General features: G+C 56.6%; 9 protein-coding genes across 9 annotated transcripts; 4 read left to right on the top strand and 5 right to left on the bottom strand.

Moving 5' to 3' along the window:
- Positions 1 to 205: 205 nt before the first annotated feature.
- B0I36DRAFT_15122 (uncharacterized protein) lies at positions 206 to 2,606 on the top strand. The gene is made up of 2 exons (XM_046148515.1): positions 206 to 708; positions 784 to 2,606. Exons 1-2 carry the CDS (start codon positions 303 to 305, stop codon positions 2,421 to 2,423), a joined length of 2,046 nt encoding a protein of 681 aa, XP_046018821.1. The 5' UTR covers positions 206 to 302; the 3' UTR covers positions 2,424 to 2,606.
- A 3,227-nt stretch (positions 2,607 to 5,833) lies between these two features.
- B0I36DRAFT_311424 (uncharacterized protein) lies at positions 5,834 to 6,646 on the top strand. The gene has a single exon (XM_046152372.1). It carries the CDS (start codon positions 5,891 to 5,893, stop codon positions 6,344 to 6,346), a length of 456 nt encoding a protein of 151 aa, XP_046018822.1. The 5' UTR covers positions 5,834 to 5,890; the 3' UTR covers positions 6,347 to 6,646.
- A 3,893-nt stretch (positions 6,647 to 10,539) lies between these two features.
- B0I36DRAFT_15147 (uncharacterized protein) lies at positions 10,540 to 11,436 on the bottom strand. The gene has a single exon (XM_046148521.1). The coding sequence runs from the start codon at positions 11,373 to 11,375 to the stop codon at positions 10,638 to 10,640; it is 738 nt and encodes a 245-aa protein (XP_046018823.1). The 5' UTR covers positions 11,376 to 11,436; the 3' UTR covers positions 10,540 to 10,637.
- A 444-nt stretch (positions 11,437 to 11,880) lies between these two features.
- B0I36DRAFT_15154 (uncharacterized protein) lies at positions 11,881 to 12,839 on the bottom strand. The gene has a single exon (XM_046148523.1). The coding sequence runs from the start codon at positions 12,791 to 12,793 to the stop codon at positions 12,089 to 12,091; it is 705 nt and encodes a 234-aa protein (XP_046018824.1). The 5' UTR covers positions 12,794 to 12,839; the 3' UTR covers positions 11,881 to 12,088.
- Positions 12,840 to 12,842: 3 nt separating this feature from the next.
- B0I36DRAFT_311430 (uncharacterized protein) lies at positions 12,843 to 13,498 on the bottom strand. The gene has a single exon (XM_046152373.1). The coding sequence runs from the start codon at positions 13,421 to 13,423 to the stop codon at positions 12,935 to 12,937; it is 489 nt and encodes a 162-aa protein (XP_046018825.1). The 5' UTR covers positions 13,424 to 13,498; the 3' UTR covers positions 12,843 to 12,934.
- Positions 13,499 to 13,797: 299 nt separating this feature from the next.
- On the bottom strand, positions 13,798 to 14,553 carry B0I36DRAFT_344458 (uncharacterized protein; the record flags this gene model as incomplete). The annotated part of the gene is made up of 2 exons (XM_046156259.1): positions 13,798 to 13,969; positions 14,420 to 14,553. 2 exons carry the CDS (start codon positions 14,551 to 14,553, stop codon positions 13,798 to 13,800), a joined length of 306 nt encoding a protein of 101 aa, XP_046018826.1.
- A 2,137-nt stretch (positions 14,554 to 16,690) lies between these two features.
- On the top strand, positions 16,691 to 17,095 carry B0I36DRAFT_358032 (uncharacterized protein; the record flags this gene model as incomplete). Its single annotated transcript, XM_046157893.1, has 1 exon — positions 16,691 to 17,095. The coding sequence occupies one exon, from the start codon at positions 16,691 to 16,693 to the stop codon at positions 17,093 to 17,095; it is 405 nt and encodes a 134-aa protein (XP_046018827.1).
- Positions 17,096 to 20,699: 3,604 nt separating this feature from the next.
- Positions 20,700 to 22,166, bottom strand: B0I36DRAFT_427137 (uncharacterized protein; the record flags this gene model as incomplete). The annotated part of the gene is made up of 3 exons (XM_046162416.1): positions 21,821 to 22,166; positions 21,140 to 21,183; positions 20,700 to 20,896 (listed from the first exon to the last, which is right to left on the bottom strand). Coding segments are annotated over exons 1-3 (450 nt in total), but the record flags the coding sequence as incomplete, so codon positions are not given.
- A 3,009-nt stretch (positions 22,167 to 25,175) lies between these two features.
- B0I36DRAFT_311438 (uncharacterized protein) lies at positions 25,176 to 26,001 on the top strand (the record flags this gene model as incomplete). The annotated part of the gene is made up of 1 exon (XM_046152374.1): positions 25,176 to 26,001. A coding segment is annotated over exon 1 (578 nt), but the record flags the coding sequence as incomplete, so codon positions are not given.
- Between the last annotated feature and the right edge of the window lie 752 nt (positions 26,002 to 26,753).

Genomic DNA, 26,753 nt, shown 5'->3' on the forward strand with positions numbered 1-26,753 from the left:
CAGTCTACACGTCAACTTGCTCATCATCTCTTGCACGCTACATGTTCATTATCGCAAGTCCTGCTCTAGTCTGCGGAGTACTCTTTTTGTCCATCCATCACGTATAACCACGCCACAGAGCCACCAAAGACCAGAGTGCCTCCACGGCCTGCCAAGGGTCCGCCCATCCCGGCTCCCGAAATTACACGCCAAACCTCAATCAAACCCCCGGCCGACATTGGCACGGCCTAGACCCCTAAGTGAACGGACGGCCCCATATTGACCACTGGTAGCCCTCAAAGGAGAGGCCGTGCTCTCTTGCCATGGCCCTGTCCGTCCACGGCAGGCCTCACTTTGAGATCCATGTTGATCACCACGCCAGCGACACTGACAGCGCCCTTCAAGCCGCTTTCGCTTCTTCTCAAGTAGCTCCCTTGCAAAGCCTCTCGCCAGCGCAATTGCAGAATCGCCATCGTGATGTGCCTTCAGCTACCCACGACCCAGCTTGTTCAGACACGGCTCATGTCATAGCTTCAGACGAAACAGGCACTTTAGGTAGCGGGCATCACTGCAGCATCAAGCCTTCACGGCCTGGGAAACAGCAGCAGCACCGTAGGCCCAACCCAAGATCGTCGAGTGCCCTGGAAACAGTCCCAGAGAACAAGTCAACAAGCTTCGGCGCGCCAGCATTGGAGCTTGAACACGCATATCGGTGCCTTGAACTGCCAGGTAAGCTTCAGGCATTTCCAGCGCCGAACAACACAGCTTGAAGCGGCTGGTTTTGTGTCTAACGCGAGATCCCAGCTCACCTGTTTCCTGGACATCCTGTCCTCACTGCGACTGGCAACATACCATCTGCAGAGTCTCAGCGCCGGAAACATCAGAACGGAGATTTTGAATGGGTTCTGGCCATCAACCAGCCTCCTAATCAATCAGCCACAGAGCCAACAAGGGACCACGATCGTCCCAGGAGGCTTTTGTTGGGCTGTAACTTATACCCACAAGCCCAGAAGCCCAAGTCTGGCATTTCGGAGCCGCAGCGAGTCTTACTGCTCGCGACGCCCTTGGAAGACCAGGAAAACAGTCTCGAGCACGTCAGCCTTGGTGCTGCTCAAGTGGCCGAGATTATGGCCGCCACAGACGCGGAGAACAAGTCGCTGGTATCGTCGCCACTCCAGCAAAGTCAGGCACCGGGCCCGCCAAGGTTTATCATCACTGTCAGTGATGCCGAGGAGAGCCAAGTTAAGGACACAAACGTCGAGGCCTCTGAGCCCGATTCCGTCGCACGCATCGAGGACTCATTCGAGGCTCTCGACAAGTTAGAGGACCAGCTTGAAGCCTTTGACAAAGCAGCCATCTTTAAAAGAGTCACAATCTCGGAGCCACCGGCAAGCAAACCCACGGAACCATTGACTACAACTCCGACAAGAGATGTCCCTGCCTTAAAGCATGGCTCAGCTTCAGTTAGGGTAAAGTCAGTCGCGAAAGCTGGCCAAGGTGGTCTTCGCAAGTCCGTGTCCATGGTGTTTGATTCTCCGAAAGTGAAGAAGGAGGAAAAGCCACTCATTCAGATCGCCTCCAAAGTCTCTCCGGCGCGCCCGCCGAACACCTTGGTAGCGTCAAAACCACTGGTCAAATCAACGAAGCCGCTCACCATCCCCTCCTTTGAGCTCCCTGGTGAAGCCACGGCTCGTCGCCTGAAGGAACAGCGTGAAGCTCGCACTGCAGCTCAATTGGCTGAAGAGGAGGCGTTAAAAGCGTCTGCAAAAAGTGCCACGTTACGTCGTTCCAAATCTGCGAGATTGACCAGCCTACCGACTTTTGAGCTGCCGGGGGAGGCCATATCGCGACGGAAACGTGAAGAACGAGCACGGCAGCTGAAGGCACAAGAAGAGGAAGAGCGTAAGAGACGGGAGTTCAAAGCTAGGCCTGTCGGGCTCGCCACCGTGCCTACATTTGTACCAAGGGACACTGCGGCAAGCCGTGCTCGTCAGCAAATCAAGGGAGCAACCTCTGAGAATGACTCTCTCCGCCCTATCACACAGGTCAACGGCAAACGCAACTCGATCGGGCTAGCCATGTCCGCAAGAGGACCCCTGGAAGCGTCGAGTAATCAAGGCACACCACGAGGACGTGCACTGTCGAGTGAAACGCGGCACAATACTCGCGCAGTCTCACACGCAAGCTCAACTGGGAGCGTTGGACATTCAAGCACGGTTTCAGCCGAGGATATCCAGCAACAGCGGCGCAAGGGTGAAGGCATCTACCGTCGCGATAGCTCTTATGCCAAGGATCGGGAGGTCGAGAAGCGGGAACGAGAAGAGCTGGCCAAAGCTGCACGGGCAGAGGCAGCCGAGCGTTCAAGGCTACAGAGCCGTGAGTGGGCACTCAAGCAGGCTCGCAAGCGTATGACCATCGGTTCTATAAGGGATCTTCAGGCCTGAAGCCAGTTCGATGCTTGTTCGCGTATTTATGTTGGTGCTCTACAAGCCTTGTCACTTTCAACAGTTTTTTCTTTTGTTGGCAGGCGTTCAGATCAGGGAGTTAGTATTATCTGTTTTCCAAAGCACGGCGGCCCTTCCCTTGTGGAGACACCAGCTTCCGGCACGAGTTTCGGTCGGTCGTTGTCTGGTAAGGGTTCACAAAGGGCATGCTTGGGTGTAGGAGTATTGTACAGCCTTTGCTTCCTTATAGCGTTCACTGAGATTTTGGTAGCCAGACAGCAGAGACTGTATACTTTAAACGCGCTTCAAGTTCTTTGTATCATGCGCATGATAGTCGCTGCTGGGTTCCTTGATTTAGACGGGACATGCTCCGAGCTGGAGGCGAGGAAATGGGCAGCTGCCATGATGCTCCGAGGCTGTCCTTCGTTGCCAGGAAAACCCGCAGACTCATGACGATTGATGATATCACGGCATGTGCTTCGATTTGTCGATGGAAACGAAATGATTCCAAGGCGGGCCGGCCGTGTTGCACACCATCAAGTGTATTTGTCACAATTGTCACAGTTGTCCCAATAACGAGCAACCGTGTACCGCTAATTACGCTGAGGCTTGCCGTGAATTGGATACGCTAGGTTCGGAGGAATTTTGAAACTGATTATTTTTTTGGGGATGGAATCAATTTTGCGTGTTAGGACGTATCGATAGTGAATAGAGATACTTGTTGATAGTATTGCGTGGTTGGTTTATTATTATAACACAAATCTGGATCAGGGCTGCCGTGCAGCCTCGAATATAACTTGGGTTAACAAATATCACTTGGGCTAACATGGCATGGTCTTTGAGCTCTCGACTCGACTGGGATGTATGGAGCGGGTTCCTACAGCACTGGAGGAACTATTACAGTATGATAGGTGAGGCCCTTTATGTGCAAGGAAGGGCAGGCGGCTTTGGATAGCACTTCACGACATTTGCGAGACAGGAAATAGGTGCAGGCAAAAGGGATGAAAGGGCACGAGCTTGATTGTGCGACGCGCTTGGGAGGCGGGAGACTGAGCTGAATTCATCGAGACGCGGTTTCTTTTTGGCCGCCTTGATAGAATGGTCTGGCGTGGATGCAAAGATTACAAACACAATGTGTCACCGGATACTGGCGGTTGCGTTGTGCGTGAGTTGGAATACACGAGAGGCCTCATATTGGATTTGGGATTTCAGGCGGCCATCGAGATGCATATTGGCGTGACCAGTCACTGCCGTGAGCCTATTGATGAACGGTAGCTTGTGCTTAAGGTAATAGATATAATGTGAAAGGGATGCATGATTGAACGACCGCCTTGCGGAAGTAACCGCAGGACCAGAGTTTTCTGGCTGCCACTAGCTAGGCGACCCAATATTGTGCTGGTCATGGCCTGTTGTTGTCGTCGTCGTCGTCGTCGTTGTCTGGGTTAATTCAAAGGCATCAGCTGATATGCCGGAGAAACAGTTACTTGGAGGGCTTTTGGTGTCACAATCGTTCCACTGGGCGTGCTGTTCAGCCAGCCACCACGGCAATTTCCACAAACCTGCATGGCATTGCCTTGCCACGGACAGAACAGCATAGTGGGGGCCAGCTATTGAGTCTTTCTGTCCATGATCCGGAATGCAGCAATGCCCGCGGACCACGAGAGACGTACGAGTCTGCGTCGCGGGTATTGGGCTGGTCTACAGAGCATGCCGCAGCAGTCGGAAACCGCCGCCGACGTTTGCCTCTCTCTGGTCGCACGCCACCACCTTTCCAATCACGATAAGGACATGCCTAGTGGTGTAGAGTTTCGTGCGACGGTGGCAACTGTGCTGTGCACGAGCCCGTTTCTGACTGAGCCTCCCTCCCTCCCTCGGACATGTCCCGATCGAGACTCCCACAGCATGCATGACGCAGCAGGCCACAGCCTCTCGAACGCCCTCCAATTCGCCCGTTCCGAGAGTCTGGACTGACCTCTGACTGGCGAGGACAGCTGATACTGTGGTGCGGCACCCTCCCTCGGATTGGTCTTTACCTCACACCCTCCTCCTCCTCGTTCGACTTGTGTGGCTCTGTTTGAGAGGGCAAGTCCTCGTGCCAAACCGGTGGCTAGGTCCCTGGCGGCAAACTCTGGTCCAGATGTGTGCCAAACGCCCAAGGTCTCTCGGGCTGAATGGCTTCCTGTCTCGAGTCTCAAGAATTGGGACGGGCCTAGCCAAGGCCGATTCTAGCCTTTACCATGCGTCCCTCGAAGTGCCAATGGCCGACGTTGTGCACACAAGCGCAATGGCAACATGTCCGAGAGCTCACCTGGGGAGCAAATGCTCCTTTAGACAGTGTCAATACTGCTCACATGTAGAACCACTAGATAGCAGTCTGCCAGTGTCGATCAAGGGTACCAGACTGGCCCAGGCGTCCGCTGCCTTGGCCAGTTCCAAAGGTAAGTCGAGGCGAGTCTTGGATCGCAAATGACTCTCCGACTATCGTTGTTGCACTTGATGAGAATGACCTGGGCTGTGAACATGCCTCGAGGTGGTGCTCAGCCAGGCAAGGATGGCTCTCGTCCGTATGCATTCAGCTGACATGGGAGACATGCACCACACATTCGCCAGTTTGGCCCGATCGGGAAAACGACCTTCGTCGGTAAGGTAAGCCGCCATTAGGTCAGCCCAGTGAGGCCTCAGGCATCCCTGTCACTTGCTTCTGACACGGGTTTGCTGGCCGTTGGTGCAGGTGGCTGTAGAAGTCGCGGCGTGACGCTGAGGCTGGTCCGCGCTAATTACCAGTCTTGTCAAAGCATGGCCAGAGATAATCCACAGGGTTGAATGGCTGATACCTGCTGGCCATAACGGGCACGACGTGGCACTCAAGCGCTCTCTGTTGGACCTTTTGTTTTTGCATCCAACAAGCCGCCAAGGAAGCGCAATGTTCCTAGTGGCAGCAGCCCGCCCGTGGCCAGCTCTTGGGCGTATCCCCTGTCGGCAGGGCCGTCTCTACTGGATTGGCGTCGGCAGAAGAGTTGCGTACTGGGAGTCGTGTCCTGAACCACTCTATGCGCAGGCACCCGGACCTGCTGCAGGGTCATTCATTAAAGTGCAGTTCCTCTTCTACTCCAGTTGGTCCCAACATTCGAACTGGACATCCGCATGATGGCAAAACGGTCGTGCCAAGCAGGGACAACCGAAAGCAGTCAATGAAGAGAATGTGGCAGGTCGACAAGGAGGGTTGCCTGGGCGCTACGCTGGAGAGCAACTCACCCAAGAGCCACCCGGATTCGAGACCTAATATCTCAGCAGTTCAATTTCAACCACCATGTCCCGGTAGCTTTAGCTGCAAATCATCTCGATCGGGAAGGTTGCCGCTCGCGTCACCATCCTGCCTTCACTGTGGAGCGATATTCCAAAGCGTGCTCTGTCTGGCTTCTTGGATCGTGGCAGCCATCTCATGCTGCCGAGCGCCGCCTTGTGAGATGATTCCGAGGGATGCTCCGTTGGCTGAAGCAGCGGAGACAATGACGACGAGGTGTGAGCCAGCTAGGAACTTTGAAGAGGCAGGGCAGGGCAGGGCAGGAAGAAGCAGGCAGGCGATGAGGCACAACGACGCAGAGCAGGTGGAGACGGCGAGACAGTTGCAACGCGGGGGAAGTTGCAGGCCGGCGATTGGGCAATGGGGCGAGGCTTGCTCTATTAGGCCTAGTTGTGCCTGGTCTGGTCCTGCCACGTCAGATCACCCGCCAAAACCTTCCGTGCAGTGCAGGGCCCCCTTCATCGCCAGGGACTGTCTGAAGCACTCGCCCTCAGCAGCCAACATATCACGGACGGCACAGTCAAAACCACAGCACCAGATGCTGGCACGCCTCGGTCTCGGCTGGCAATCGCTACCCTCACCAGCCCTGCTGGCTCTAGTCGGCCACGCCTGTCCATGACAGGGACCCATGTACCCTATCTCCAAGCAGGGAATAGACGGGAGAATCTCACTCAGGCACCCTGCTCTCGAGAGCTACACGTACCCCCTCCTCGTCGTCCTGGTCCATTTTCCGAAATTGTCAATGGGTTGCAAGTCGCCATGGAGCCTCGCCCGCCAAAATTGCCCATTCGGAGCTCCCGCTAGGTACTTTTCTCATTTCAGCATGTCTGGACCAACGACGAGGCCTTCGAGGAGAGTGGCACTTTCAAGTTGAGGCGGGAACAAAAGTTCGTCTTCATCACAGCTAACCAAGCTGGCGCAGCCAACAATGGTTCTGCCAACGCATTGGTTTCGGGCAAGCAACCTGTCTACATGAGCTTGGCACCAGGAGCCCCAAAGTCAACTAGATCTCTATTTGAAACACTGCTAAACTCCTCGGAGTTTGCGGACTATCAAACACTATACGCGTCGGTCTTACTGGAAGCGGCCGATCTCATTATCTCGCGGCGCACAGCTGCGTGCTGTCTTTCGTGCCTGGCTTGGACAGGCATCATCCTTGCACAGTTTCCACTTCCGTGGGGTTGCACCTCTGGCGTCCGTCGAGGTTGTGCATGTGCTGCCCTGCCGACCTTGAAGGTATTCATGGCCACCTCAGTGTGGCTCATTTTGCCACGAGGCAGAAACTACTCGGCGCCGTCTGGTCTACCGTGACGCACGTGGGCTTTGTCTCTCTGAGTGGTGTGGAGCCTATCTTCTCGAGCCAGGGGCCAATGCCGCTCTATCAGTTGCGCATCACCTTGTCTCACCTGCTCACGCACAGCAACAAGGCTGCTGCTTCCTAGCACAGGTTGCTTTGAAATCACATTGGTCTGATCTGTAGAGCCATCTCAAGCCTGCACCAAAGTGCCTTTGCATCTTGCTTGCCAGCCGCGTCCCCTCGGCGGTAATCCTTGGTTAGTAATTGCTGTGAGACGGCCATCTTACTCAGAACCAGAACTGTGGTACTGGCGGCCCACCTGCCATGCAACGTCCCGGTCCTTATCTTTCCAAGCCACTGGGACACGGAACAATGCGAGTTCGCGGGCGATAATAACTGCCTGGGTGGTTGGACCAGAGTCATGATCACATGGGCGACGTTTTCGGTTTGAGGTCGTATTGGGGTCTGAATAAGACCCAAGGCCGGATTGAGGTCGTCATCAGCCGACCCAGCAGCTTGGCTTCTCAGTCATGGGCCATGCGATCCCATGCACCATCCCAGGTCTTACGATTGACAGGGCAAGCGGCATGGCCTTGAGATAACCGGGTCCCGTTTCCACTTTCCTGTTGGACCGCCGATGACGACGGATACGCCGAAAGATTGTGGCTTTGAGCTGCACTGCGAATCCACGACCTCGTTAATCACTGGAGTCCATGACATTCGGATGCTTGACCACGGCTGTTCAGCCGTGATCTAGACAGGGCCGAAAGCTGCCGGATTAGGAAACCGGATACTGCGTCTGTGGCTGGCTCAAAATGACATTGCTTCCAAATGATGGGCTCTCAGGGCCTGAAGACGGAATGAGCGGCGCATTGGTTCCTGCATGCGCGCATGAGCTTGGGCCTGCACACTGACAATTCCAGTCCGGCGCCGATGCTTATTGGGCCGTCGTGGCCTAGGTCCCAGACTACTGACAGGATGCCATCGGTGGGTTTGCCAAAAGAGTATGCGGCTGCATGAACATGCCTTCAACCAGCGGGAACTGCTCACCACCAAGGACCGGGGCCGAATCTTAGCTAGGGCCGTCAGTGACAGGGCTTTGCGTGCCACGGCCGCTTTTGCCTTTTCCTTGTTTAGTCCAGCGTCTTACCTCCGAGCGCTGCAACAGACCTGTCATTGGCCGCTCGATTTACAACTTGAGACATGCAGCTTTGAAGGAAATCGGTGAAGGAGAATAAGAAAGCAGATGAAAGCCAAGAGCCTGCTCAGCCAAAACACGTGCCTGGTCAAAGAAAGACAAGACCTTAACTACGACCACCTCCCAACTCTGCGACACGCAAGCTGCATGCCGCGACACCCTTTGGGGTGCGAAAGTATCCGGCCAGCAATATCTAGATAGGAGTAGCACGGAACCCGACACTACCGATGCCTTTGACATATTGTGCCTGCATGCCGCCATGACGGCATGACCACAGCGGAGCAAGACGGATTGCTGTGTCTCAAAACACGACCGAGAAATCAACCGAGCCACGCCGATCAGCAACGGAAACATGGCATTCCCTGCCCCTTGTGGTCGCCAAGCTGCTTGTGCTGCTGTCTGTCGTTGATTTGGTGCCGTCGACGAGAGGTACACAATTCCCGGAAGCGCCGTTGAATTATTAGCTCGAAACCTTGGGAAGCCGAAAGGTCCGCAGACAATGGTAGAGTTTGGCTGACAGGTAGGCGCCGTATGCTAAAAATAAAAGCCAGATGACGCGTGCCTGGCACCCGCCATCCCGAGGCCTCTGAGTAGCAAGCGCCAGAAGGAGCAGCAAGGTGATGTAAGCAGGTGCCAAGCACAAAGGTTTGGTCCGCGGGCGACTTGGCCGTCTGTTCACCTGAGAGACTAGCGAACGGCCTGGCAGAACAGACCATACGTAGCCTGTCTCAGTCTCGTGTCTTTAACCCCCGCGCGCAGTTTCGAGTCCAGACGTGTCGAAAGACGCCATCCCAGGCTCCGCCAGTTCAATATGTCCCTCGCGTCGGCTCTTGTTTTTCGTCAGCGGCGATGGCAGCATGAATGTCTAAGACAGATGGACGTAGTAATAGCCATTGAAGGGTGAGAAACCGCTTGGTCGCCCCGGCAGGGCAGGGTCGGCCACGTGGGCTGTGCAGTGAGACACGCAGACCCCTTTGAGACTTTTGCATTTCATTGCAGCAGGTCACATAATCAAGAGTTTCTCATCCGCAGAGCCCCACGGGGCCACGTCTTTCCGTCCCGGGCCGTGCGGAGAGAACGGAACTTCCAGCCCTCCGCCCAATGCCCGAGGAGAGATGGGATGTCTGACTTTTGAGCTTTTCGAAGCGGGCGTGATTAGAAATATTGAAACTTAATTGCTCGTCCCCGGCAAGGAGAAATGCAGTCGGGTTCTGGAGCTCGCATTCTCCCGCGCTTCCAGGGACTTGTCCGCGCGCTAGCAGCAGCGAGCTCGGATTCTCTATCACTTCTCAGACCACCACCACCACCACCTTGCATAGCAACCACGTACGTACGTACGTACTTACTGCAAGCCAGAAGAAGCACGCATGCGTGTTGTATGAGGAGATGTGATGTGCAAAGTGCACTCCAAACTAATCATGGACGATCCAACCCCAAACCTCGCCTGGCTTCGCCTGACCTGTCCTCGCCTCCTCCATCCAGCATTTGACACGCCGCCACGCGGCACCGCTGCTGCAGCATTCCAACGGAACTAGGTAACCTAGGGCCCCAGACGCCCGTTCTATTTGACAAGTTGCATGGCTTGCAGCAGCCAACGTGTCAGGCCCAATTAGCGCCTGTCGTGGACGCCGCTAAAATGGCCCATGGCGCGGTCTCGTTCGCTGATCATGGCCCCCCAAGTGCTGGTGCTGTTGTGCCACCACCAGGGGGCTGGCCGGGCAGCGTCAAGCAGAGATGGAAGAGGGCAAGGGTGCCCTTCCCCCCCCGGGCGAGAGAAGCCCGAAAAGGAAACTGGCAAGGATCAGGGTTACGGGAATTACACCAGCATCCTTGTCGCCCAATGGATCAACCTGTAAGTACCTACAGTACACTGCCCCTACATTGCTGCTTGGGGGTGGGAGTACCCTGCAGCGGCGGGAAGGGGGGGCGCTTCGGCACCAATTGCACTCGCTCTTGGAGCTTAGAGAGTCTGGGGGCACGGGGCGCGCGCGCCTGAAGTCCTGGCCAGCCGAGGCTGCGTGATCGTCTGTCCCCTCGGAGGGAAATGCGAGATGTCAAGCTCTGTCGTTGGCGGCTTGCGCGCGAGAATTTGAAGAGTAATCGAAGGGACGCGGGAGCGAATTGCGCGAGACCTTTAGGACAATAGTTGACTAATATATGACGGCAGGGGGTTAAGTTAAAAGCGAGGAAACCAGGCGGAACTTTGGAGGCTTTGGCCATGCCCTGAGGACACCTTGCTCAGGGCCAATGCCCGTCCGCCTGTCCACCGTCCGCTAAAGGGACCTGAAAGGAACTTATCAGGCATTCCTTGGTGGATGGGGAAGCTGTATCATTAATCAACGGCGATCGCCGTGGAGCGAAGCGAGATACAACTCTCTCTCTCTCCCCCCCCGCCCCCCTCTCTCCAACCACGCCTCAACCTTGCTGTCCGTTCCATGAGCTCCGATCAGGGTTGCATTCGTACGAGAGCGGCGTGGTGGTGGATCGATCAATAGGGTTGCAGGAGGTCGAGCGCAATACATACTGACTGGAGGATAAGGATTTGGAGAAATAACCCATCAAAAGCCAGTTTTGCTTGCGCACGACCCACCACCACCACCACCACCACCTCTTCAATTTGCGGAGGATGCCGCGCGAAATGCAACGGCTTTTGCCACAATTACCGCCCAACGGCTCTGGGGCGTGCCTCAGAAGACGCTTGACGACGTGTGGTATGTTCCCCTGGAGGAGGGTTCGCCGACAGGGAGCGATTTGCAGTAGGGATGGCGCGCCACGACAGAAGTGACAAAGCAATGCAAAATATCGAAGTGACGGGCCAATGACAGACCACGGCGCGCTCAACAGATCTGCGACGGTGGTTATGATGGTGTGGTTAAGCAGCAGAAACGATGGGGAACCATGGCCGGCAGTTCCTGCTATGAGACGGCCCCTTCCGTCAGGCAACTGTTGCCTCTTTGTGTACGACGACGACGAAGACGCGAGTTCTCTAATATGATACGTCTCTTTCAAGGGCGCAGACGTATGCAGCATCGTGCTGCCTTGTCTTGGAAAAACCAACGCAGGATGCGTGTCGGAAGCAGTCGTGGGGACAACATCCGGTACATGGAGCACTAGTCGCAAAGGAGGCAACGACTTGCTGTCCCTGAGCTGCATGACGAGGGCTTGGTCCTGCCGTGGAATGCCGCAGGGATATGCAAAGAGGGCCTCGTCGACCTTGTGCACGTCCCGTTGTGCGTAGCAGACGGACGGCGGGCAACTCGCTCAATGTGCAGGCAGGGCAGGGGAGGGCAGCGCGGGCCAGGAAGGCAGGCAAGGTTGTCCGTCCAGAGCAGCACTACAACCAGTGCGAAGAATGGAAGGTCGGAAGCCGGCTCGCACGCTGCGTGCTACGGCATGCTGGAGGGAGCCTGCATGATGCTCATGTCGATACCCGCGAACCATATCGCATAGGTTGGCTCATGACCGTGTCCACTTTCAGGCTGCCTGAAGCAAGGCGCTGGCCGAGCGAACTTTTGAGATTGCCCCCCTTTGACAGTGTAGGCGTTGTCGCAGGCACAACCAGTGCCAGACTCGTCAGACAGGATGCCAGCCAGCACAGGCGATCATTTGTGCTAGCTGCGCGCGGAGTGCTGGAGAGAAGAGACTGCCGCGTGCGGTTCGACCCGACATGAATGTCGCAGGTGAAGCCTTCAACCAGGGTGTGTGATGGCTATGTGCGCCTCGCTGGTGCTTTGCTCGTCATGTTTCTTGCATAGCTTCAGCTTGAGCCTCGCCGGAAACACCAACAAGACAGGGCTGCGACTTGCTGGTCTCTGACGGTTACACAAAACCTCGTCGAGGGCTTGGGCCGTGGAGAAGGCCACAAGCTATCGCATCTCAACAGTAGGAGAGACCCCTGCCCTGGACAGGCTACGAGATACGGTTGGTCCAGACACGCGATACGCCCGAACTGTTCGTGAGCATTGCACATATGCCTGGGCCAAGCCCCGCACGGGTGCGGCCGAGCCGATGATGCTAGTCGTCAATAGCTGGAACACCCGGGCCCTTAGTCGCTGGACTACAGTGATTATTCTCTCGGTCAGCCAATCTAATGCTGCAAGAGACTCGTGCACAAGAAGCCCACGACATGCTGCTTCGCCGAAAGCCCGATGTGAGGACACTGTTGGATAAGGCAGATTCTGCTCGCCTTGTTGGCTTGGCATGCTGGCCGGCTTGTAGCACCTGCTGGCAAACACCAGTCTAGTCTCGGGACCGCGGGCTCGATGGCGACGCAAGGCGGTCCGCGAGACTGCCCGGGCGAAACCCCCCAATGGCAGATGCAGGCGGATTTTCCGTGGGGAAGATGGTATCCCCGGTGGCCAAGGAGACCACCCCGGGCAAGATGTGTACGTGAGCAGAGACGAGCGGCGGGCGGGGGGTGTCGTAAGCCCAGTGAGGCTATTGTTGGTTCGCCCGTGGCTCGCGAGGCCCGGAGAGAGCTGGAGGTTGGAGTGCGCCTGGTGCACGGGCGTGTGATGCAGAGGGGACCCGAAAGAGTCTAGCTCGAGGGCAATCCAGGGTGGGCCGCCCATCTCCGCATCCTTGGTCGCAAGCACGGCCTCCCGCGTGCTTGTGGAGATCTCGGGCTGTTTTGCGAGGGGCAAGCCAGCCAGCCAGCCAGCCAGCCAGCCAGGCCCCTGCTGATATGGAGAGCACAGAGCGACGACGCCAGATTAAAGACGAGCCCCTGGTCTCCTCCATGCGCATCCCTTGCGGACCCGGGCGCTATCGACACCCAAACCTGCAGTCCATGCACGGAGGCGGCCGTGACGCCTCTTGCATCGGGCTGCTCGGATGTGCAGTTCGCCAACCTGCAGTGAGTCGCCTGGTCTGTGACAGCCTCGACCAAAACACGGGCTCCAGGTGACGCTGGTGCTCTTATGCAGGTCTCCCGTCGTCCGCCAATACTGTCTCGGGTGGTTGCCTGTCAGCCATCCTGCTTTTCCGGGGATTGAGCAGCCATGTGTTCGTTCATTGGCCTTCCCCACACTCGATGCTGCAGGTGACACCCTCCACGGCCTTCGTTTTCCCATCTTAAAGTCGGGGTGGTGGCTTGTTGCGAGTGGCTTCGATAAGGCCAACGAAGGGGTGCCTTTCACTTCCTGGTGGGAGAAAGTCTGTGAGCCAAGCCTCCCTGGCCCTCTTGGCTCCATCGAGCGCATCGAGAGATTGCATTGCGTTGACAAGAGGGGAGGGCTTGAGGGGACTTGCCAGGCCTGTCCGTCAGGGTCCCCTCCACAAAGACAAACTTCCCGCACTGGTGCTGAGCGACAGCTCCCTAGCTCGTTCTGCAAGGCACGCGGCCGTGAAGAGCATCCACACTATCCGGCGCGCCGTCGTCCACATGTCCACAGATAGGACCGTTCATGGAGGAAACGGACAGGCAGTGCCTCCTCGTATCATGTAGCTTCGGCATATGAGACGATCAGCAGAGATCTGCTATCATTGCGTGTCCGTGCAGAACGCCGTGCCCTGACGCCCAAGCGATGGCGTGGGATGTGGAGCATCGATGCCAGGCAGGAGATCACGCCGTCGACTATAGGAGCTTTCTACCGCGTGAAACGCCAAAGCCGACAGATTGTCTCACCAAGGATTGGGGCCGATAAGCCAGAGTGGACCTGTCGACACTACACGGAGCGACGTCGACACGATGGATGGCGGCATAGACGCCCCAGATGACCAGGAAGCTAATGGCGGCTAGAGATAAGCTAGAGCCCAAGACAGCGTGCGCTGCTGATTGCAAGCCCACAACGCCGCCGCGCAGGCATAGGAACGGCCGTGTGGGGGAAGGATGTGGTCGGCTGAGGAGGTGCTGCCAACCCCAACCTTGGCCCTATTCCGTCTTGGGATGGATCTCCTGGGCTCAGATGACCTGTCTGTGGGCAACCAAGGCGCACCAAGGCGTCAGGTAGCACGCCACTGTTGCGAAGACCATGCCGTCATGCACATCATCTTGGAGCAGATGGTCGTGATACTGCAAGCGCCCACTTGATTGATATCGGTACTCTATTCCAGCAAGCCGCATGGTGGAGGATGGACCGGGGTCCGCGCAGGTAGGTCGACGAGCCCCCCACGGACTTGATTGTCAATCTCGAGGCCTCTCTGGCAAGTCCGCCACGGCCCGGTGATCAATACTGGGGAGATGGACGGAGCCGTACCTATCTATCATGGCGCAACCGGCGCTGGAGCTGGTCCAACCTGCAGCTGGTCCTGATAAGGGGTACAGACCCTTCCAGGAGGTCTGCATGGGTCCTGAATCGAAGCTGGGGATAATTCCCATGGTCTTGTGCATCGCATTCGCCGTGGGCGGCAGGAGGTTTTGTGCGAATGGCCGTCAAGCTGGCTTGGGGAGGGTGGCATGCATGCCCTTGCTCAGCCAATGTGCCCTCTCCGTTGTGCCAGCCGTCGCTTTGAATGCTGCAGCTTGCATCAATGATGCTAGCCACGACCGCAGGCGGGCCTGAGGAAGGGAGGAAGAGGGTGTCTTGTCTCGGCAGAGGGGCAGATGTGGCATGACCACCAGACTCTCCGGCCAAGAACCCCTCGGGACTCTCCTGCGTATGCCGAAACGGTCGTCGACGAAGCAACTACCAGACTGTGCGGGGGAGTCCGTTGGCGCCGAGTTGTCAAGTGATGATGTGCGCTGCGATCACGGGGTCGAAGCTGTCATTGCGGGAATGGTGAATCACTGCAGGTGGTGGTGGATCATCAATGGCCGTGGCTCCGTCTCTCGCCGGCTGCCGGCGAGCGGGGCGAGCCCCAGTTCCCGCGACCAGGAAAGCACAGAGTGGACACCTGCTGCTCCATGATCGCTCGACGGGCGACAATGGCCTGTTAGCCAGCCCACTTGAGCCCTTGGCAGCCAGGCACTGCTTTCTCGAGTCCCCTTTCTGGGGAACATGCTCAGCTCATGCACGACGAGACTTCAGCACGCAGGCGGACGACCAGATGTGGGATGTGGGCCACCATCGGTTTGGGCAGCAGCAATGGCGAGGCCGCCCGGGCTTGTCCTCCTTGAGGCAGGGCTTGCCCTCTCTATCTCCTCCTGGCTGCGCTTGGCGCTGACAACAATTTTTTTCCTTCGATCTGGGCTGCACATTTCGAGGCTATCTGTGCCCCGTGGCGGGCGAGAAGGGAAGAGTTCAGCTGGGCGAGAGAATAAGCGACAAGGCCATGGGGGGAGGCCCGCAAAGAACGATCTGGACACTGGCGCCCGCGCAGCCCGGGGGGAAGTCAAAAAATCTGCTGGCAACCGTCAAGTCCCGGGCGAGAGCGCTCGCTAGTGCCGGGCACTCCAGATTGTGCCCCGATTGCGACAATGGCGAAAGAGCACACCACATCGCACCATTCGCACCGGAGCGGCCCACCTCGGAAGCGCGGTTTCAAAGACTCACACGTCCTGCCGGCAACGGGCTTGTTGCTTTGCTCGAGGGAGAGTCCAAAGTACACCGTCCAGGAACAAAAGAATGGTTTCACGGATAGGACTTCGCCAATGGCCCAGCGAGGCTGTACCGGGGCGCCAAGGACGATCAGCACAGTTCGAGCAGACCCAAGGCAGGCAGGCAGGCAGGCCACAATGGTGCCAGGGGAGAGCCACGGGGGGCGCACGTCGTAAGCACACACCCACCTGTGCGAGCACTCTGTGTACGACGTGAAGGCGCACGAGTGCGTGCCTTGGCTGGCTGGCTGTGAGCACGACCAAGCCAAGAGGAAGAACAGGGGCCAGTCAGTGTCTTAGCCAGCAGCTCCAATCCTCCTCGGCCCACGCCCCCTTAAGGCCAGCCGTCATGGTGATGGCTGCACAGTGGGAGGTCACAGGGCCGGGGCGGCGTTGGGGAGGGGGTGCTCACCCACTCACTCTTGCTCGCTCGCTCACTCGAGGCACGCCCCCCATCTCAGTTGGGCGTCCCCACTGGCAAGATGACGCTAGACCTGCCGGAGAATACGTACAGGGCCAGCAGAGCCTGCCCATGGGTTGGTGCACCTCGCTGGGCAGAATGGACCCACGTATGACTGTACAGGCAGCAGGTACCTGTGCACGCAAGAATGCACCACTCTTGTACCTTCGCCCACCTCCACAGGGGATCTGCGCATACTGCGCCCGCTCCGTGCACTTATCAATCCCTCCTCGTTCCTCCTCCATATTTGACTCCTGCTCTGCCCGCCTCTCTCGACACTCTCTTCCAGACTTCAAACCTCACCACCGTCCAACTCCAGCCCAAAGCAGCTCTGGCTTCGTGCTCTTCCAAAGTCAAGACTCCCGACACTTGCGTTCGCACACACAACACACACAGCAACCACCAACCACCACCACCAACCAGGCTTACTTCCTCCAGGCTCGTTCTTGACTTTGTCGACAACGACATCGGACAGCTTACAGGCTGCCCCAAGGACTTTGTACCACGTTCAAACACCCACCGCACTTCATCATGTCTGCCGACCTTGCCTGGGAGCACCAGTTCTGCCTGGCCTGCGACAGGCAAACAGAGGGCACAACCTACTGCTCCGAGTCCTGCCGCCTTTCCGACTTTGAGAAGTGCTCGCCTTCCCCATACTCGGCCTCCACTCCCATCTGGTCTTCAAAGTCGCAGTCCAAGGTCTACCTCGCGCCTAGCTTTGACTACACCAACGGTCAGGCCGCCGCCAGGCAATCACAAACCTCGTCAACCCACGTGCTGTCGCCCTCAAGCTCCCACAGCAGCCTCTGCTCTTTGCAGAGCATGTCCTCAACCTCGAGCGACTTGAACAACTTGTCAGACAAGGCGAGGAAACAGCTCCGGGACTACGCGAGCTCGTTTGAGCACTCTCGCGTCCAACGCCGCCGCTCATACTAGGTCTGACAGACCTTGACTGGGCCTGCCCTCGATGGCCGCGCCTCCTTTGCTACCATGATCAACCACCATAACGACCCATACAAAACATCCAATCGTCACGAAACACACACAACTCCCCTTTTCCTCCTTTACCAGCGATCCAACAACGACTCTCCACACCTTTCTACCACCAATCCAACATTCAACAACGCACACTTTATCTCTCTGTGCACTTATTGTACAAGCGGCATTACTCGGAGCACAGCATCACCAAAAAAGTTTCAAGGGGCCTTCAGGGCATAACGGGTTTCAACATTCACACTATTTGCTTTTGATTTTTCCACTTTTGGCTCAGGCGCACGATGGGACGCCCCTCGGACGTGGGGCGTGGTTTTATTGTACTACGACTTGTTGCACAAAGATATCCCTTTTTCTTTCACTATTCACTGCATCGCATACCACAAATCACACAGGATGGCGAGAATGGACTCGGCCAGGAAGAACGAGGAAGGAACCCCATCGGGTTGGCCTTTGGATTACGGTCCTTTGGCTGTGATAACTTGAGCTACCACCTTGTCTCAGCTTTTGACGGCACAACTGCCTTTGCGCTTTAGACCTATTCTTCTGCATAGATACTAGGGCACTGCCACGCCACAATACATACAAGACTTTTGACGCTCACATCAAACGCTTTCTTCTTTGCTTTATGAAAACATTACGGCGATGCGCATGCTTGCTCCATGGTTCCCCGTGCCAGACGCCATTGATCCTCCATTCGGGCGGATCATGAAGTGTCGGCATGGGACCCGCCCAGTGACTGGTTGGTGGCCCACCAAGAGCCGATGTCGTTGTCGAGCGTTTGAGCTTCCCCCAGCAATCAATGCCTCTGAAGCCCCCCCGACACACAGCAGGTCGAGACCACGGGCGACACTAAGTGGCCCACGATCCACACTAGCCTGCCTCACTATCATCAATGCGCATACAAGAGGAGGGAGCCAAAAAAAAAAAAAGGGTCACACTCCTGAACACGTCACATCCGATCGCGCGATCCTTTGCACACAGGATCGGTCCCATCAAAACACATGTAAACTTTTCCCCTTCCATGCCATGCGCCTTGATTTTGCGTACCAAGCAAGCCTCAAGAAAAAGATGTTGGTTCAGCAAGCATTCTGCCTGTGCTGAAGAAAATTTTCCTGCTTCCTGTCCCCTTGCCCTGCTTTGTATGTGTCTCTGTTGTTGGGGTGGTACGTGAACATGGACCCCTCCCTTTTGACTCCAAAAGCTTGGATCAAGCCGCGTCCCTTGCCAAAGGAAAGGACAGCAGCACCCACTACTAAAAAGGACAAGGGAGAAAAACCCGTTAGACTGCACGCACGCTACTTCTCAACAGTAAGAGAGAGGGAAAAAAGTTCGAAACCTCGTTTTGGACACAGACCAGCAGACAGCAGCAGCAGCAGCATGAAAGTGGGCACATTCCGGCCGGAACAGCATCTTCACTTCCCCGGGAGGCCGAGGGCAAACCACAGACAAGGACAGACAGCCAGACAGACGGACCACCTGGCATGGCATGGCATGGCATGGCATGGCATGGCATGGCCCATAATCCGGCGGCGCCGCCGTCCGCCGGAATCCACATCCACTGGCTGCTGGCCATGGACCAGGATAGGAGCAAGCAAGCAAGCAAGCCCTTGCCTGTCGTTCCACGGGCGGGACAGATACGGCTCAGCTCCTGAGGGTCTTCTTTCAGCTCACGCCTCTCCCGCAGACTCCTCGGCGAAAGCGATAGGGAGAAAGGGGATTGTTTTTTTTTTTTCGTCTAAAAATTCCCATGAAGAACAAGATACCCTGCACCATAATCTGGACCCAAGCCAACGAAGGCAGCCAAGTATAGGGTGGAGAAGCATATCGCGCACTCCTTGTCGAGCTTGAATTATCTTGCGAAAGAGAATAAGCGACGCCCCAGTGTCACTTACAACATTCGCCGGAGGGAGGTGACCACCTCCGCCCTCCTCCCTCCCGTTCATCGGCGCAGGACCCTTTGGGAGGTCCTCAGACATGTGTGAGGTACGTTAGGTACGCTACGTACGTACCTATCGGGCGTAGCGTCGTCTGGTACGCAGCCATCGTGAGCTACGACCACGCGCCGCCGTCGGGCGGGTAACTCTGTTCCTGAGAGGATGGAGGGAACGATGGTGATTCGCCTTCGCTTGATGAAGCCAATCCCATGCTTGCAGGACCGTGCAGGCTTGCGCGGGCGGGCGCGCTGGTATGTGCGAGGCGTGCCTAGCAAGCACTAGCTAGCTACTGATGCCACCAGCCAGAGCTTATGCGGCGCGCAGAGCCTCAATCCCATCCCGAGGGCCGTTGTTGGTGCTGGTGTGGTCCGACGAAAGGGGGGTCCGGGATCGCTCGCTCGCTGCTGAAACTCGAGAGAGAGGGCTTGTGCTGTGTAGCACATGCAGTACTTTGATGTGTCTGTCTCCACTACTCGGCCTGGAATCGTCGTCGTTGTTGTTGTCCCCCTTTCGTGTAGATTGCCCCCCCAATGCGAAGTTAGCTGTAAGATATAAAGTATGGGCGGTTTGGTATGGCGCCAATGGAGAGTGATTGGCCCACAGGGTCCCACGGGCGAGTCCGATCGGAGCGCGGCGGAGCCTGGCGCCAAGGGCGGGAAGAGTCACACGTCGCCGCTGATAAACTTGTTTTAAGGTTTTCTCTGATTGACACCAGGTACCGCCTGGCGGGCGAATAGGGCGTGCAGCCTCGGGTTGTTTGTTTTCGAGCCAGGCCGGCCTGGAATCCTCGGGCACACACACACCAGCAATAGCGAAGGAGGAAAAAAAGTCTTCACAGCCTGGTGATCGGCCGAGAAAAGTCGCCCTCGAGGCTCTGCTTGCCAAAACAAAACCACACATCCTGATCCATACCACACACTACTTGGCGGTCCCACCCGCTCGCCGGGTTGAGCCATCCACCCACTCTGTGCTTTGGGAGCTGAGTTGAGCTCCACTGCCCACCACGCGCCAGCCAGCTTTCGGCTCCAGCTTTTTTTTTGTCCTGTGACGCTAGCGTAAGGCAGGCAGCTCTACTGCCTGCACTATGGATGTGCTGGATTCCACACACACACACCACATAACAACCATTGTTGTAATTGTTCCCACCTTGAAAACTGGAGAGCCGGGGAGGTGCCCCGGAGTAGCATCTGGCCCAGTTGCAACCCTCCCCGCCAGCACAGGTTGTTTGGAAGCCCAGACCCGACTGGTCACAGGTCAGGTCAGGCCGGATCCCGGATGCGGAACTTCGGATGTTGGTCGATAAGGCATATGGGAAAAGCTCGCTCCTCGCCCACCACCTATGCTTACATACCTGCATGTGGAAAAGACTGCCACTTGCCCAGCAGCATGCGGCTCTGCGTGGACCCTCTTAACTCCTGTTGGCTATGACCATATTACTACATGGCACACCATACGAGGGAGGCAGTGTGTGTAGGTAATTAAAATGCAAATCTCTATCTGCCCGAGCCGCCCCCCTTCCCGCGCCGTGGTCCCAGCCAGGGACCAACCCGGTCGACCTGGTTTCACGCGCCACGCATCCATACACACAATTTTGCTATTCCTCACTAGAATTATTCGTGTGTATATGCGTCCAGGGAAGGGTCAGCCTCTCGGCCCGTCCTGGCAAAAGCCCAAGGGCAAGGGGACGACGGAGGGCGGTGCGGGATGCGAGGATCAGGGTCCAACCAACCAACCAACCAACCAACCCAACGAACACCATGCCAGAGATCTTTTCTGCGAGGTACCGTCGTGGTGGTGGTGGCGTTGCCTCGCAAGCATCAAAGTTTGCTCATGGCTCCCTCCCTGGGGCCAGCACCTCCTGCTGTTGAGAGAGAGAGTTCGTGTTTGCTTTGCTTTGCCGCCGCTGCATATTTATGCATGACATGCATGCGCGTGCGTCTGGTCTTCGTTGATGCGATGGTGACGTTTGAGAAAAAAGGCTAGCAAGAGGGCTGCTGTCATTTGCGCTGCCACAAGCAGACAACAGCAACAATAACAACAACAGCCTTACCCAGCCAGCTAGAGCCGGTTCTGGAGTGGTCCGAAGCCACTTGGCTGCATTAGCACACACACATACACACACAGAAAAGCTGCCCGTGGTCCCAGCCATTGCCCAATGCTGCTCCTAGCCACGGCCGTGTCTACTTTGCTCGGTGTGGTGGTGTCAGGTGGGACCCCCCCCCCTTTCCACACCGAACGTATTCCCCGTGCCTGGCCGCTGGTATGCGCGCGCCGCTTTGTTGCGTGCGGAAACTGCCTGCTTCCGCGGCCGGTTGTGTCAATGTGCCAAAGCGCAAAGTACATTCGAACTTTTATTCCCCTTTTTTCGCTTTGTGCAGCTAAAGTCACTTTGAGTGCTGGCAGTGGCAGAGTGGGGGGTAGCCGCGGGAATAGACTCCCAACATTTTGTGCGTGTTGTGAGACTGTCGTCGTGTTATTTCTCATCCGCGGCCCGGGGGGGGGGGGGGCATTGCCTGAATGCAGACAATACGAGGGGACAGACTACACAGAAAAAAGTGACACAACTCAATACCCGAAAAAGATCTCACAATGGCCTTCAAAGAAGGGAAACAGAACTTTTAGAAGGAAAAGGTTTTTTCTTCCATCCCTCGCGGCCAAGACATACTCGATCTAGCAAGAATGTGAAACCAGGCACGAAAGGTTAAAACAAAACTGAGGGTGTGGTGCGTACCTGACCTCAGTAAAGTTTCCGGGTGCCTGGCCGGTGGCTGGCTGGGACAAAACTTTGACTTTTTCAGAGGGCTGGTACATTCTTCAGGAATGACGCGCTGCTTGGTGCATACTTTCCCGAGAAAAGAAAAAAAGTGGTTTCTCACTTTGTCTTGCGATCTCCTGAGATTTCTTTGTCTCGGGCGCGAGGAAGAACCAGTTGTGTGAGACATTTCAGGCGGAACCCCCACGCGCTGGCTCTCACCGGGTTCGAGGCAACGGGTGTGTCCCGTATTTCTTGCATCGTGAACGGATTGACGAGAAAAAATTGACGAAAAGAAAAGAAAAGAACACACGGGTCAACGGTCTCTAGTTGCTGCATGCAATGCAATGCCGGTACAGCCAGGCCAGGCGAAAGATGGAATGTACCTGTGTCGTTGTCGTATGTTTCGCACACATTCGACACTCTCTGCCTTGCGACGACGAAACAATGGGACTCCACATTGTCAAATTACGGAGGCGGGTCGGTTCCGTTGTCAAACATGGCCTCATTACGTCGTCGGGTGTCGTCGACTTTTCTGCCGAGGTACGTCACATCCGTGTCTCAGAACGGGTCTGTGGGTTCTCGTTCTCCCCCTCGGGTTTAAAGAGTGTGCATGCATCAACCAAGAAACAACAAAACGACAAATGTACTGGAGCCACGTACTTAATCAATCAATTGTGAAACAAGTCATCCCCACTACACCCATCAACCAGAGCTTCTGCTGCTGCTGATCTTCGGGAAATGGGAACAATGAGCGGAGAATACGTCAGCACTTGCTTCGCGTCGTCGACTGGGTACCTAGGTACACACACCAAGGCCCGCCGGCCGAGACCTGTCCATGTCATGTCATGGCATGTCGTGTTTGCCTGCCCAACTGTCGTCGACGGCAAGAGTTTTCGTGGGCAAGCAAGCAAGGTTCATCATCCAAGACCAAGAATCTCGTCGCAATACGTGTTTTTCGACGACAGGCACTCAAATCAGTATTGATTGGTTGAGGCACATTTTGATGTACACCTTTTGACACATGTGCCTGACGCTAGCATCAATCGCGGGCCGTGTGCATACAGGACGGATCGGAAGATCTGGCCAGGTACCAGCCCTCCGAAAGCACCCTGCAAAACAGGATCTTGAGAGCCTGGAGAAGAAGGGAAAACCCCCAGTTCCACGCATTCTGTACATACTATGTACCTTTGTGCAAAAAGTAGGCTTAGCGTGGATGCGTCCGGCAGCAATCACATGGCGCAGTCCCAGAATCGCTTCCACTCGCTCGGTCGACGGAGCCGAGACGGTCGGGATGGGGGCCATGTTTTAGGTACGATCAACGGCCCCTCCCTGTTATTTTGTGATTTTCCATCTTCCAAATCATCTTGTCCGTCCGTGTGTCTGCGGGAGATGGAACCAGTTTGCAGTGCCCAGTTACGGAGTAGTGTGCAGAGTTGCCCCTGTCTGCTCCCCGTCCACCGTCGTTTTCTCAAACAGGCACGAGCGTGTGCAGAAAATATTCATGCGCCACTTGCCGCGTCGTCCCCTCGGGAGGCCACTACCACCGTACACTAGCACGATCAGGGCGGACGAATCGCCGATTTGGCACGGCGATCTGGGGTTGCAAGGCTTTTCCAAGGGAGCCCGGCGGGGACCACTATTTCCTTCCCGTACGGCACAGTACAATGGGCAATAGGAAGGGGAGAATGAAAAAAAAACCTGGCTTGTCCACAGCGGCTCGTTCCTGGATCGCGTCCGGCAAGTTCGTTCGTTCCGGGCGAGGCTGTGGACAGAATAAACCGGACAGGTGCTGTACAGCATGGATCTACATTGTCCGGTTTATTCTGTCCACAGCCTCGCCGGGATCAGAGAAGGAGAATGGCGTTCCATGGTTTTCGATGGGACCCTGGAAGCGGAGTCATCATGGCAAAAGCTTTTTCTTCTGGCATTTTTACTCATATGGATGGAGCCCTTGCGTATGGATTTTTCACAAGGCTCGTGATCGTGAAACGAGTCTCGCAAGTGGGTTTCTCTGTCTTGCGATGATGACGTCGGCGACCAGTGGCGGCCCTCACTGGTCGTCGTCGCCGTCGCCGTCGTTGTCAAGATCCACCCGGCTGGCTACTGTGCTGGCGGTACCTACCATGAGCAGCCCACAGAGTAAGCATGCAAGGGACTAGCAGTGATGACAGTGGAATGATGCGTGCGTAAGGTGGCCGGTGGATGTGTTCTTTTTTTCTTCTGTTTCGCCCGCACCAATTTCATTTCATAGCTCGCATCGGCCGTGGCCTAAAACATCCGAGCCACAGCGGGACTCTTGGCCGTCCTCGCCACCAGTTGTTGAGGACTGATGTGATGGGTGCAGCGACAGGTGGTGCAAGAGCATCAGATCATCAAGACCTCATCACGTACGTCTCTTTCAAAGGACGACGTGGTGGGCGCACGCGACGCTCTGCGGCGTGAATCGTGCCCTGTTTGTGGCAGGTTTCTCGTACGAGAGATCTGCGCACCCGCTGCCCAAGGCCTTGCTTGGTTCGGAGGTGACTTGGGGTGAGACGCATGCTGCACCACCAAAACCGCAGGCCGGTACTGTGTGCACGGGACAGTGCTGCTGTCGCAGTAAGCGGGCCGCACCGAATTTGGGCACGGGCGGCCATGGGATTGTGTGCATTGCGGATGACGCAATGGCGAGGAAAAGGGCGTCTCGTTGAGCCACACAGTGCCGCGATATACGCCTTAGCCACGGTTCGGGGGCCAAAGGGGTGTGGCTGTTGGAAACAAATGGCCCCCACTGCCGCACAGCGCATCGGTGCATGAGGCACTGTGCCTGCCTAGCGTAGCGTACGCTAAGTTATTTTTCGCACACCTCTGCCGAAGTGTCCCTTGCGAGACAAATCGCGGATCCGGCTCGTCCCCGCCCGGGGCCCGGCAGGTCAACAGGGGCGGCTCCAGTCCAGGCCCGGGCAGCGAAAGCCGGGGCCGTTCCCACCCTTCTCCATATTCTTGCTGGTCTGGTCTTGGGTCGACCATGGCTCGCGGGCATTTCTCCTGCACCGGCGTGGCCTGTCTGTCCAGGCGGCGACTCCGCTATCGTGGGCACCTACGTCGTCCTGACGGCATTTACTGTAGACGCTGTCTGGGGTAAGCTCAACTTGCGCACTCGCCGCTTGTCACCCCATGATCTTGCCACTTTTGGCATCGTGTGGTGCTCGTGGGATCCACAGACGTTTTGCGCAACGCTTGTCGAATGACAGCAGTTGGGCTGGCCTGGCCATGCATTCGGAAACTTCAGGGCCAACAAACCTTGGGCTGCACACAATCTCGTCAGGTAACAGCTCCCGCAGCACTTGCTGGTTCGTCGTCACCCAGGCATTTGCATTCCGAGACCGGGCTTGAGGACCGTGAAGAAAACACTCGGTTCCACGAAACCAAGCACCAGTGATTGCCTTACAGCAGTTGACAGATGTCCAAAACCAAAAAACAAATCGCGCCATCACTCGGCAGTACCGTGCAGGGGCCCTGCCTGCTTCGTTCCAAGGTGCTGTCGCAGACACAATCACGATTAGGTTTTCGCTTGCTGGTACCAGGGAAGGAAGGCAGGATCCGTCCAGGGACCATTAGATCCCTTTGGAAGTCTCGTTGGATGTTCCCTGCGCGGCCGACAAATCAATGTCTGGGACCCCGGCGAGGAGGTTCCGGTGCGGCGCGAGGAACTTTTCGCAATCAATGTGCAGAGCAGGCACGCATCGCCGCTTTGTCTGTCTCGACCCTGCAATTGTACGACAGGCCAGACAGCCCGACACTGGGCCCGAAACCGAGACAACGTTGCCGTCAATCTGGGTACTTCGCATGTTTCCGGAGGGATGCGCAGGATGGCGGCATCCTGCATAACCTCGGGATCTTGGTCAAGGGTTTCCTCATGCACGACATGTATTCTGCTTCAGTCTTTGCCGCCGCACGCTACCTTGGCTCTGCCGCTGGCAAGGAACGGGTTGGGGAGAAAAAAAAAGCCAACGGTCTGGTGCCGTCACAGAGTCATGAGCACTTGAATGCAAGGTTTTCCGCTGTGCCCTCCACACCACCATCCTAGCCATCAAGAACGGCGACTATTGACGACCTAGTGTTAAGGTTGTGCGTTCGCGCGCTGCATCGTTAGTGCAGGACCATCCCCACGGGACAACGGGCCAGCCAATCTGGCTCGCCAGCCACGCAGGCACTCGCCGTTGAGCTGCCCCGTGATTCGTCAATGGCTGACAGAGGTGGGTGCGGGTACGCCCGCAAGACAGAGTTTGACGGGCTGCAGGCTAAGGCCAAGTCCGTTGGAGCTCAACATTCTTCGTCCCATCATGTACCAGCTGCCCAGAACCACGTCGGCACGTCGCCCGCGCCAGCATTGGCGTCAAGTCTAAGCGGTGGTATAGTCGCCCATGGTGGTCACACTTTGCTTTTGGATTCGCTGGTTTGTCGCTCGCGGGGAGGATTTGCGCCTAACACTGCTTGTCGGCGCACGCAGGTGAGCGGCTCGCCGCCCTCGCTGGGCATTCTCTGTCATCAAAAGCCATCAAGCGCAGCGCTGCCTTACTACGCTTTCGCTAGTTCCTTCGGACGCGCCAGCTCGCACCCCTCCTGCAGCCGACAACACTCGCAGGGCGCGATGGTGCGATACTTACCCAGAATCGACATTTCCAGCAACATGCCATGTGTATCCGGCATCCCATGCCGTGCCGAGCAGGCGTGTCCTGCTGATGTATGTCCAGACACGGGCCACTTCAGACTTGGCTCCGCGACGCTATTACGTTTGCAGCACGCAGTTGGGCGTGCAAACATATCTTGAGGGCGCTCTGCTCATCCACGTTGGCGCCCAACTCCTTGGGCGTGCACGCATAGGCATGTCTTCCTCTAATGCAACAGCCCGTCGGCATATGACCAA

The sequence above is a fragment of the Microdochium trichocladiopsis genome (assembly GCF_020744255.1).
Source record: "Microdochium trichocladiopsis strain MPI-CAGE-CH-0230 chromosome Unknown B0I36scaffold_1, whole genome shotgun sequence".
Lineage (NCBI taxonomy): Eukaryota > Fungi > Ascomycota > Sordariomycetes > Xylariales > Microdochiaceae > Microdochium > Microdochium trichocladiopsis.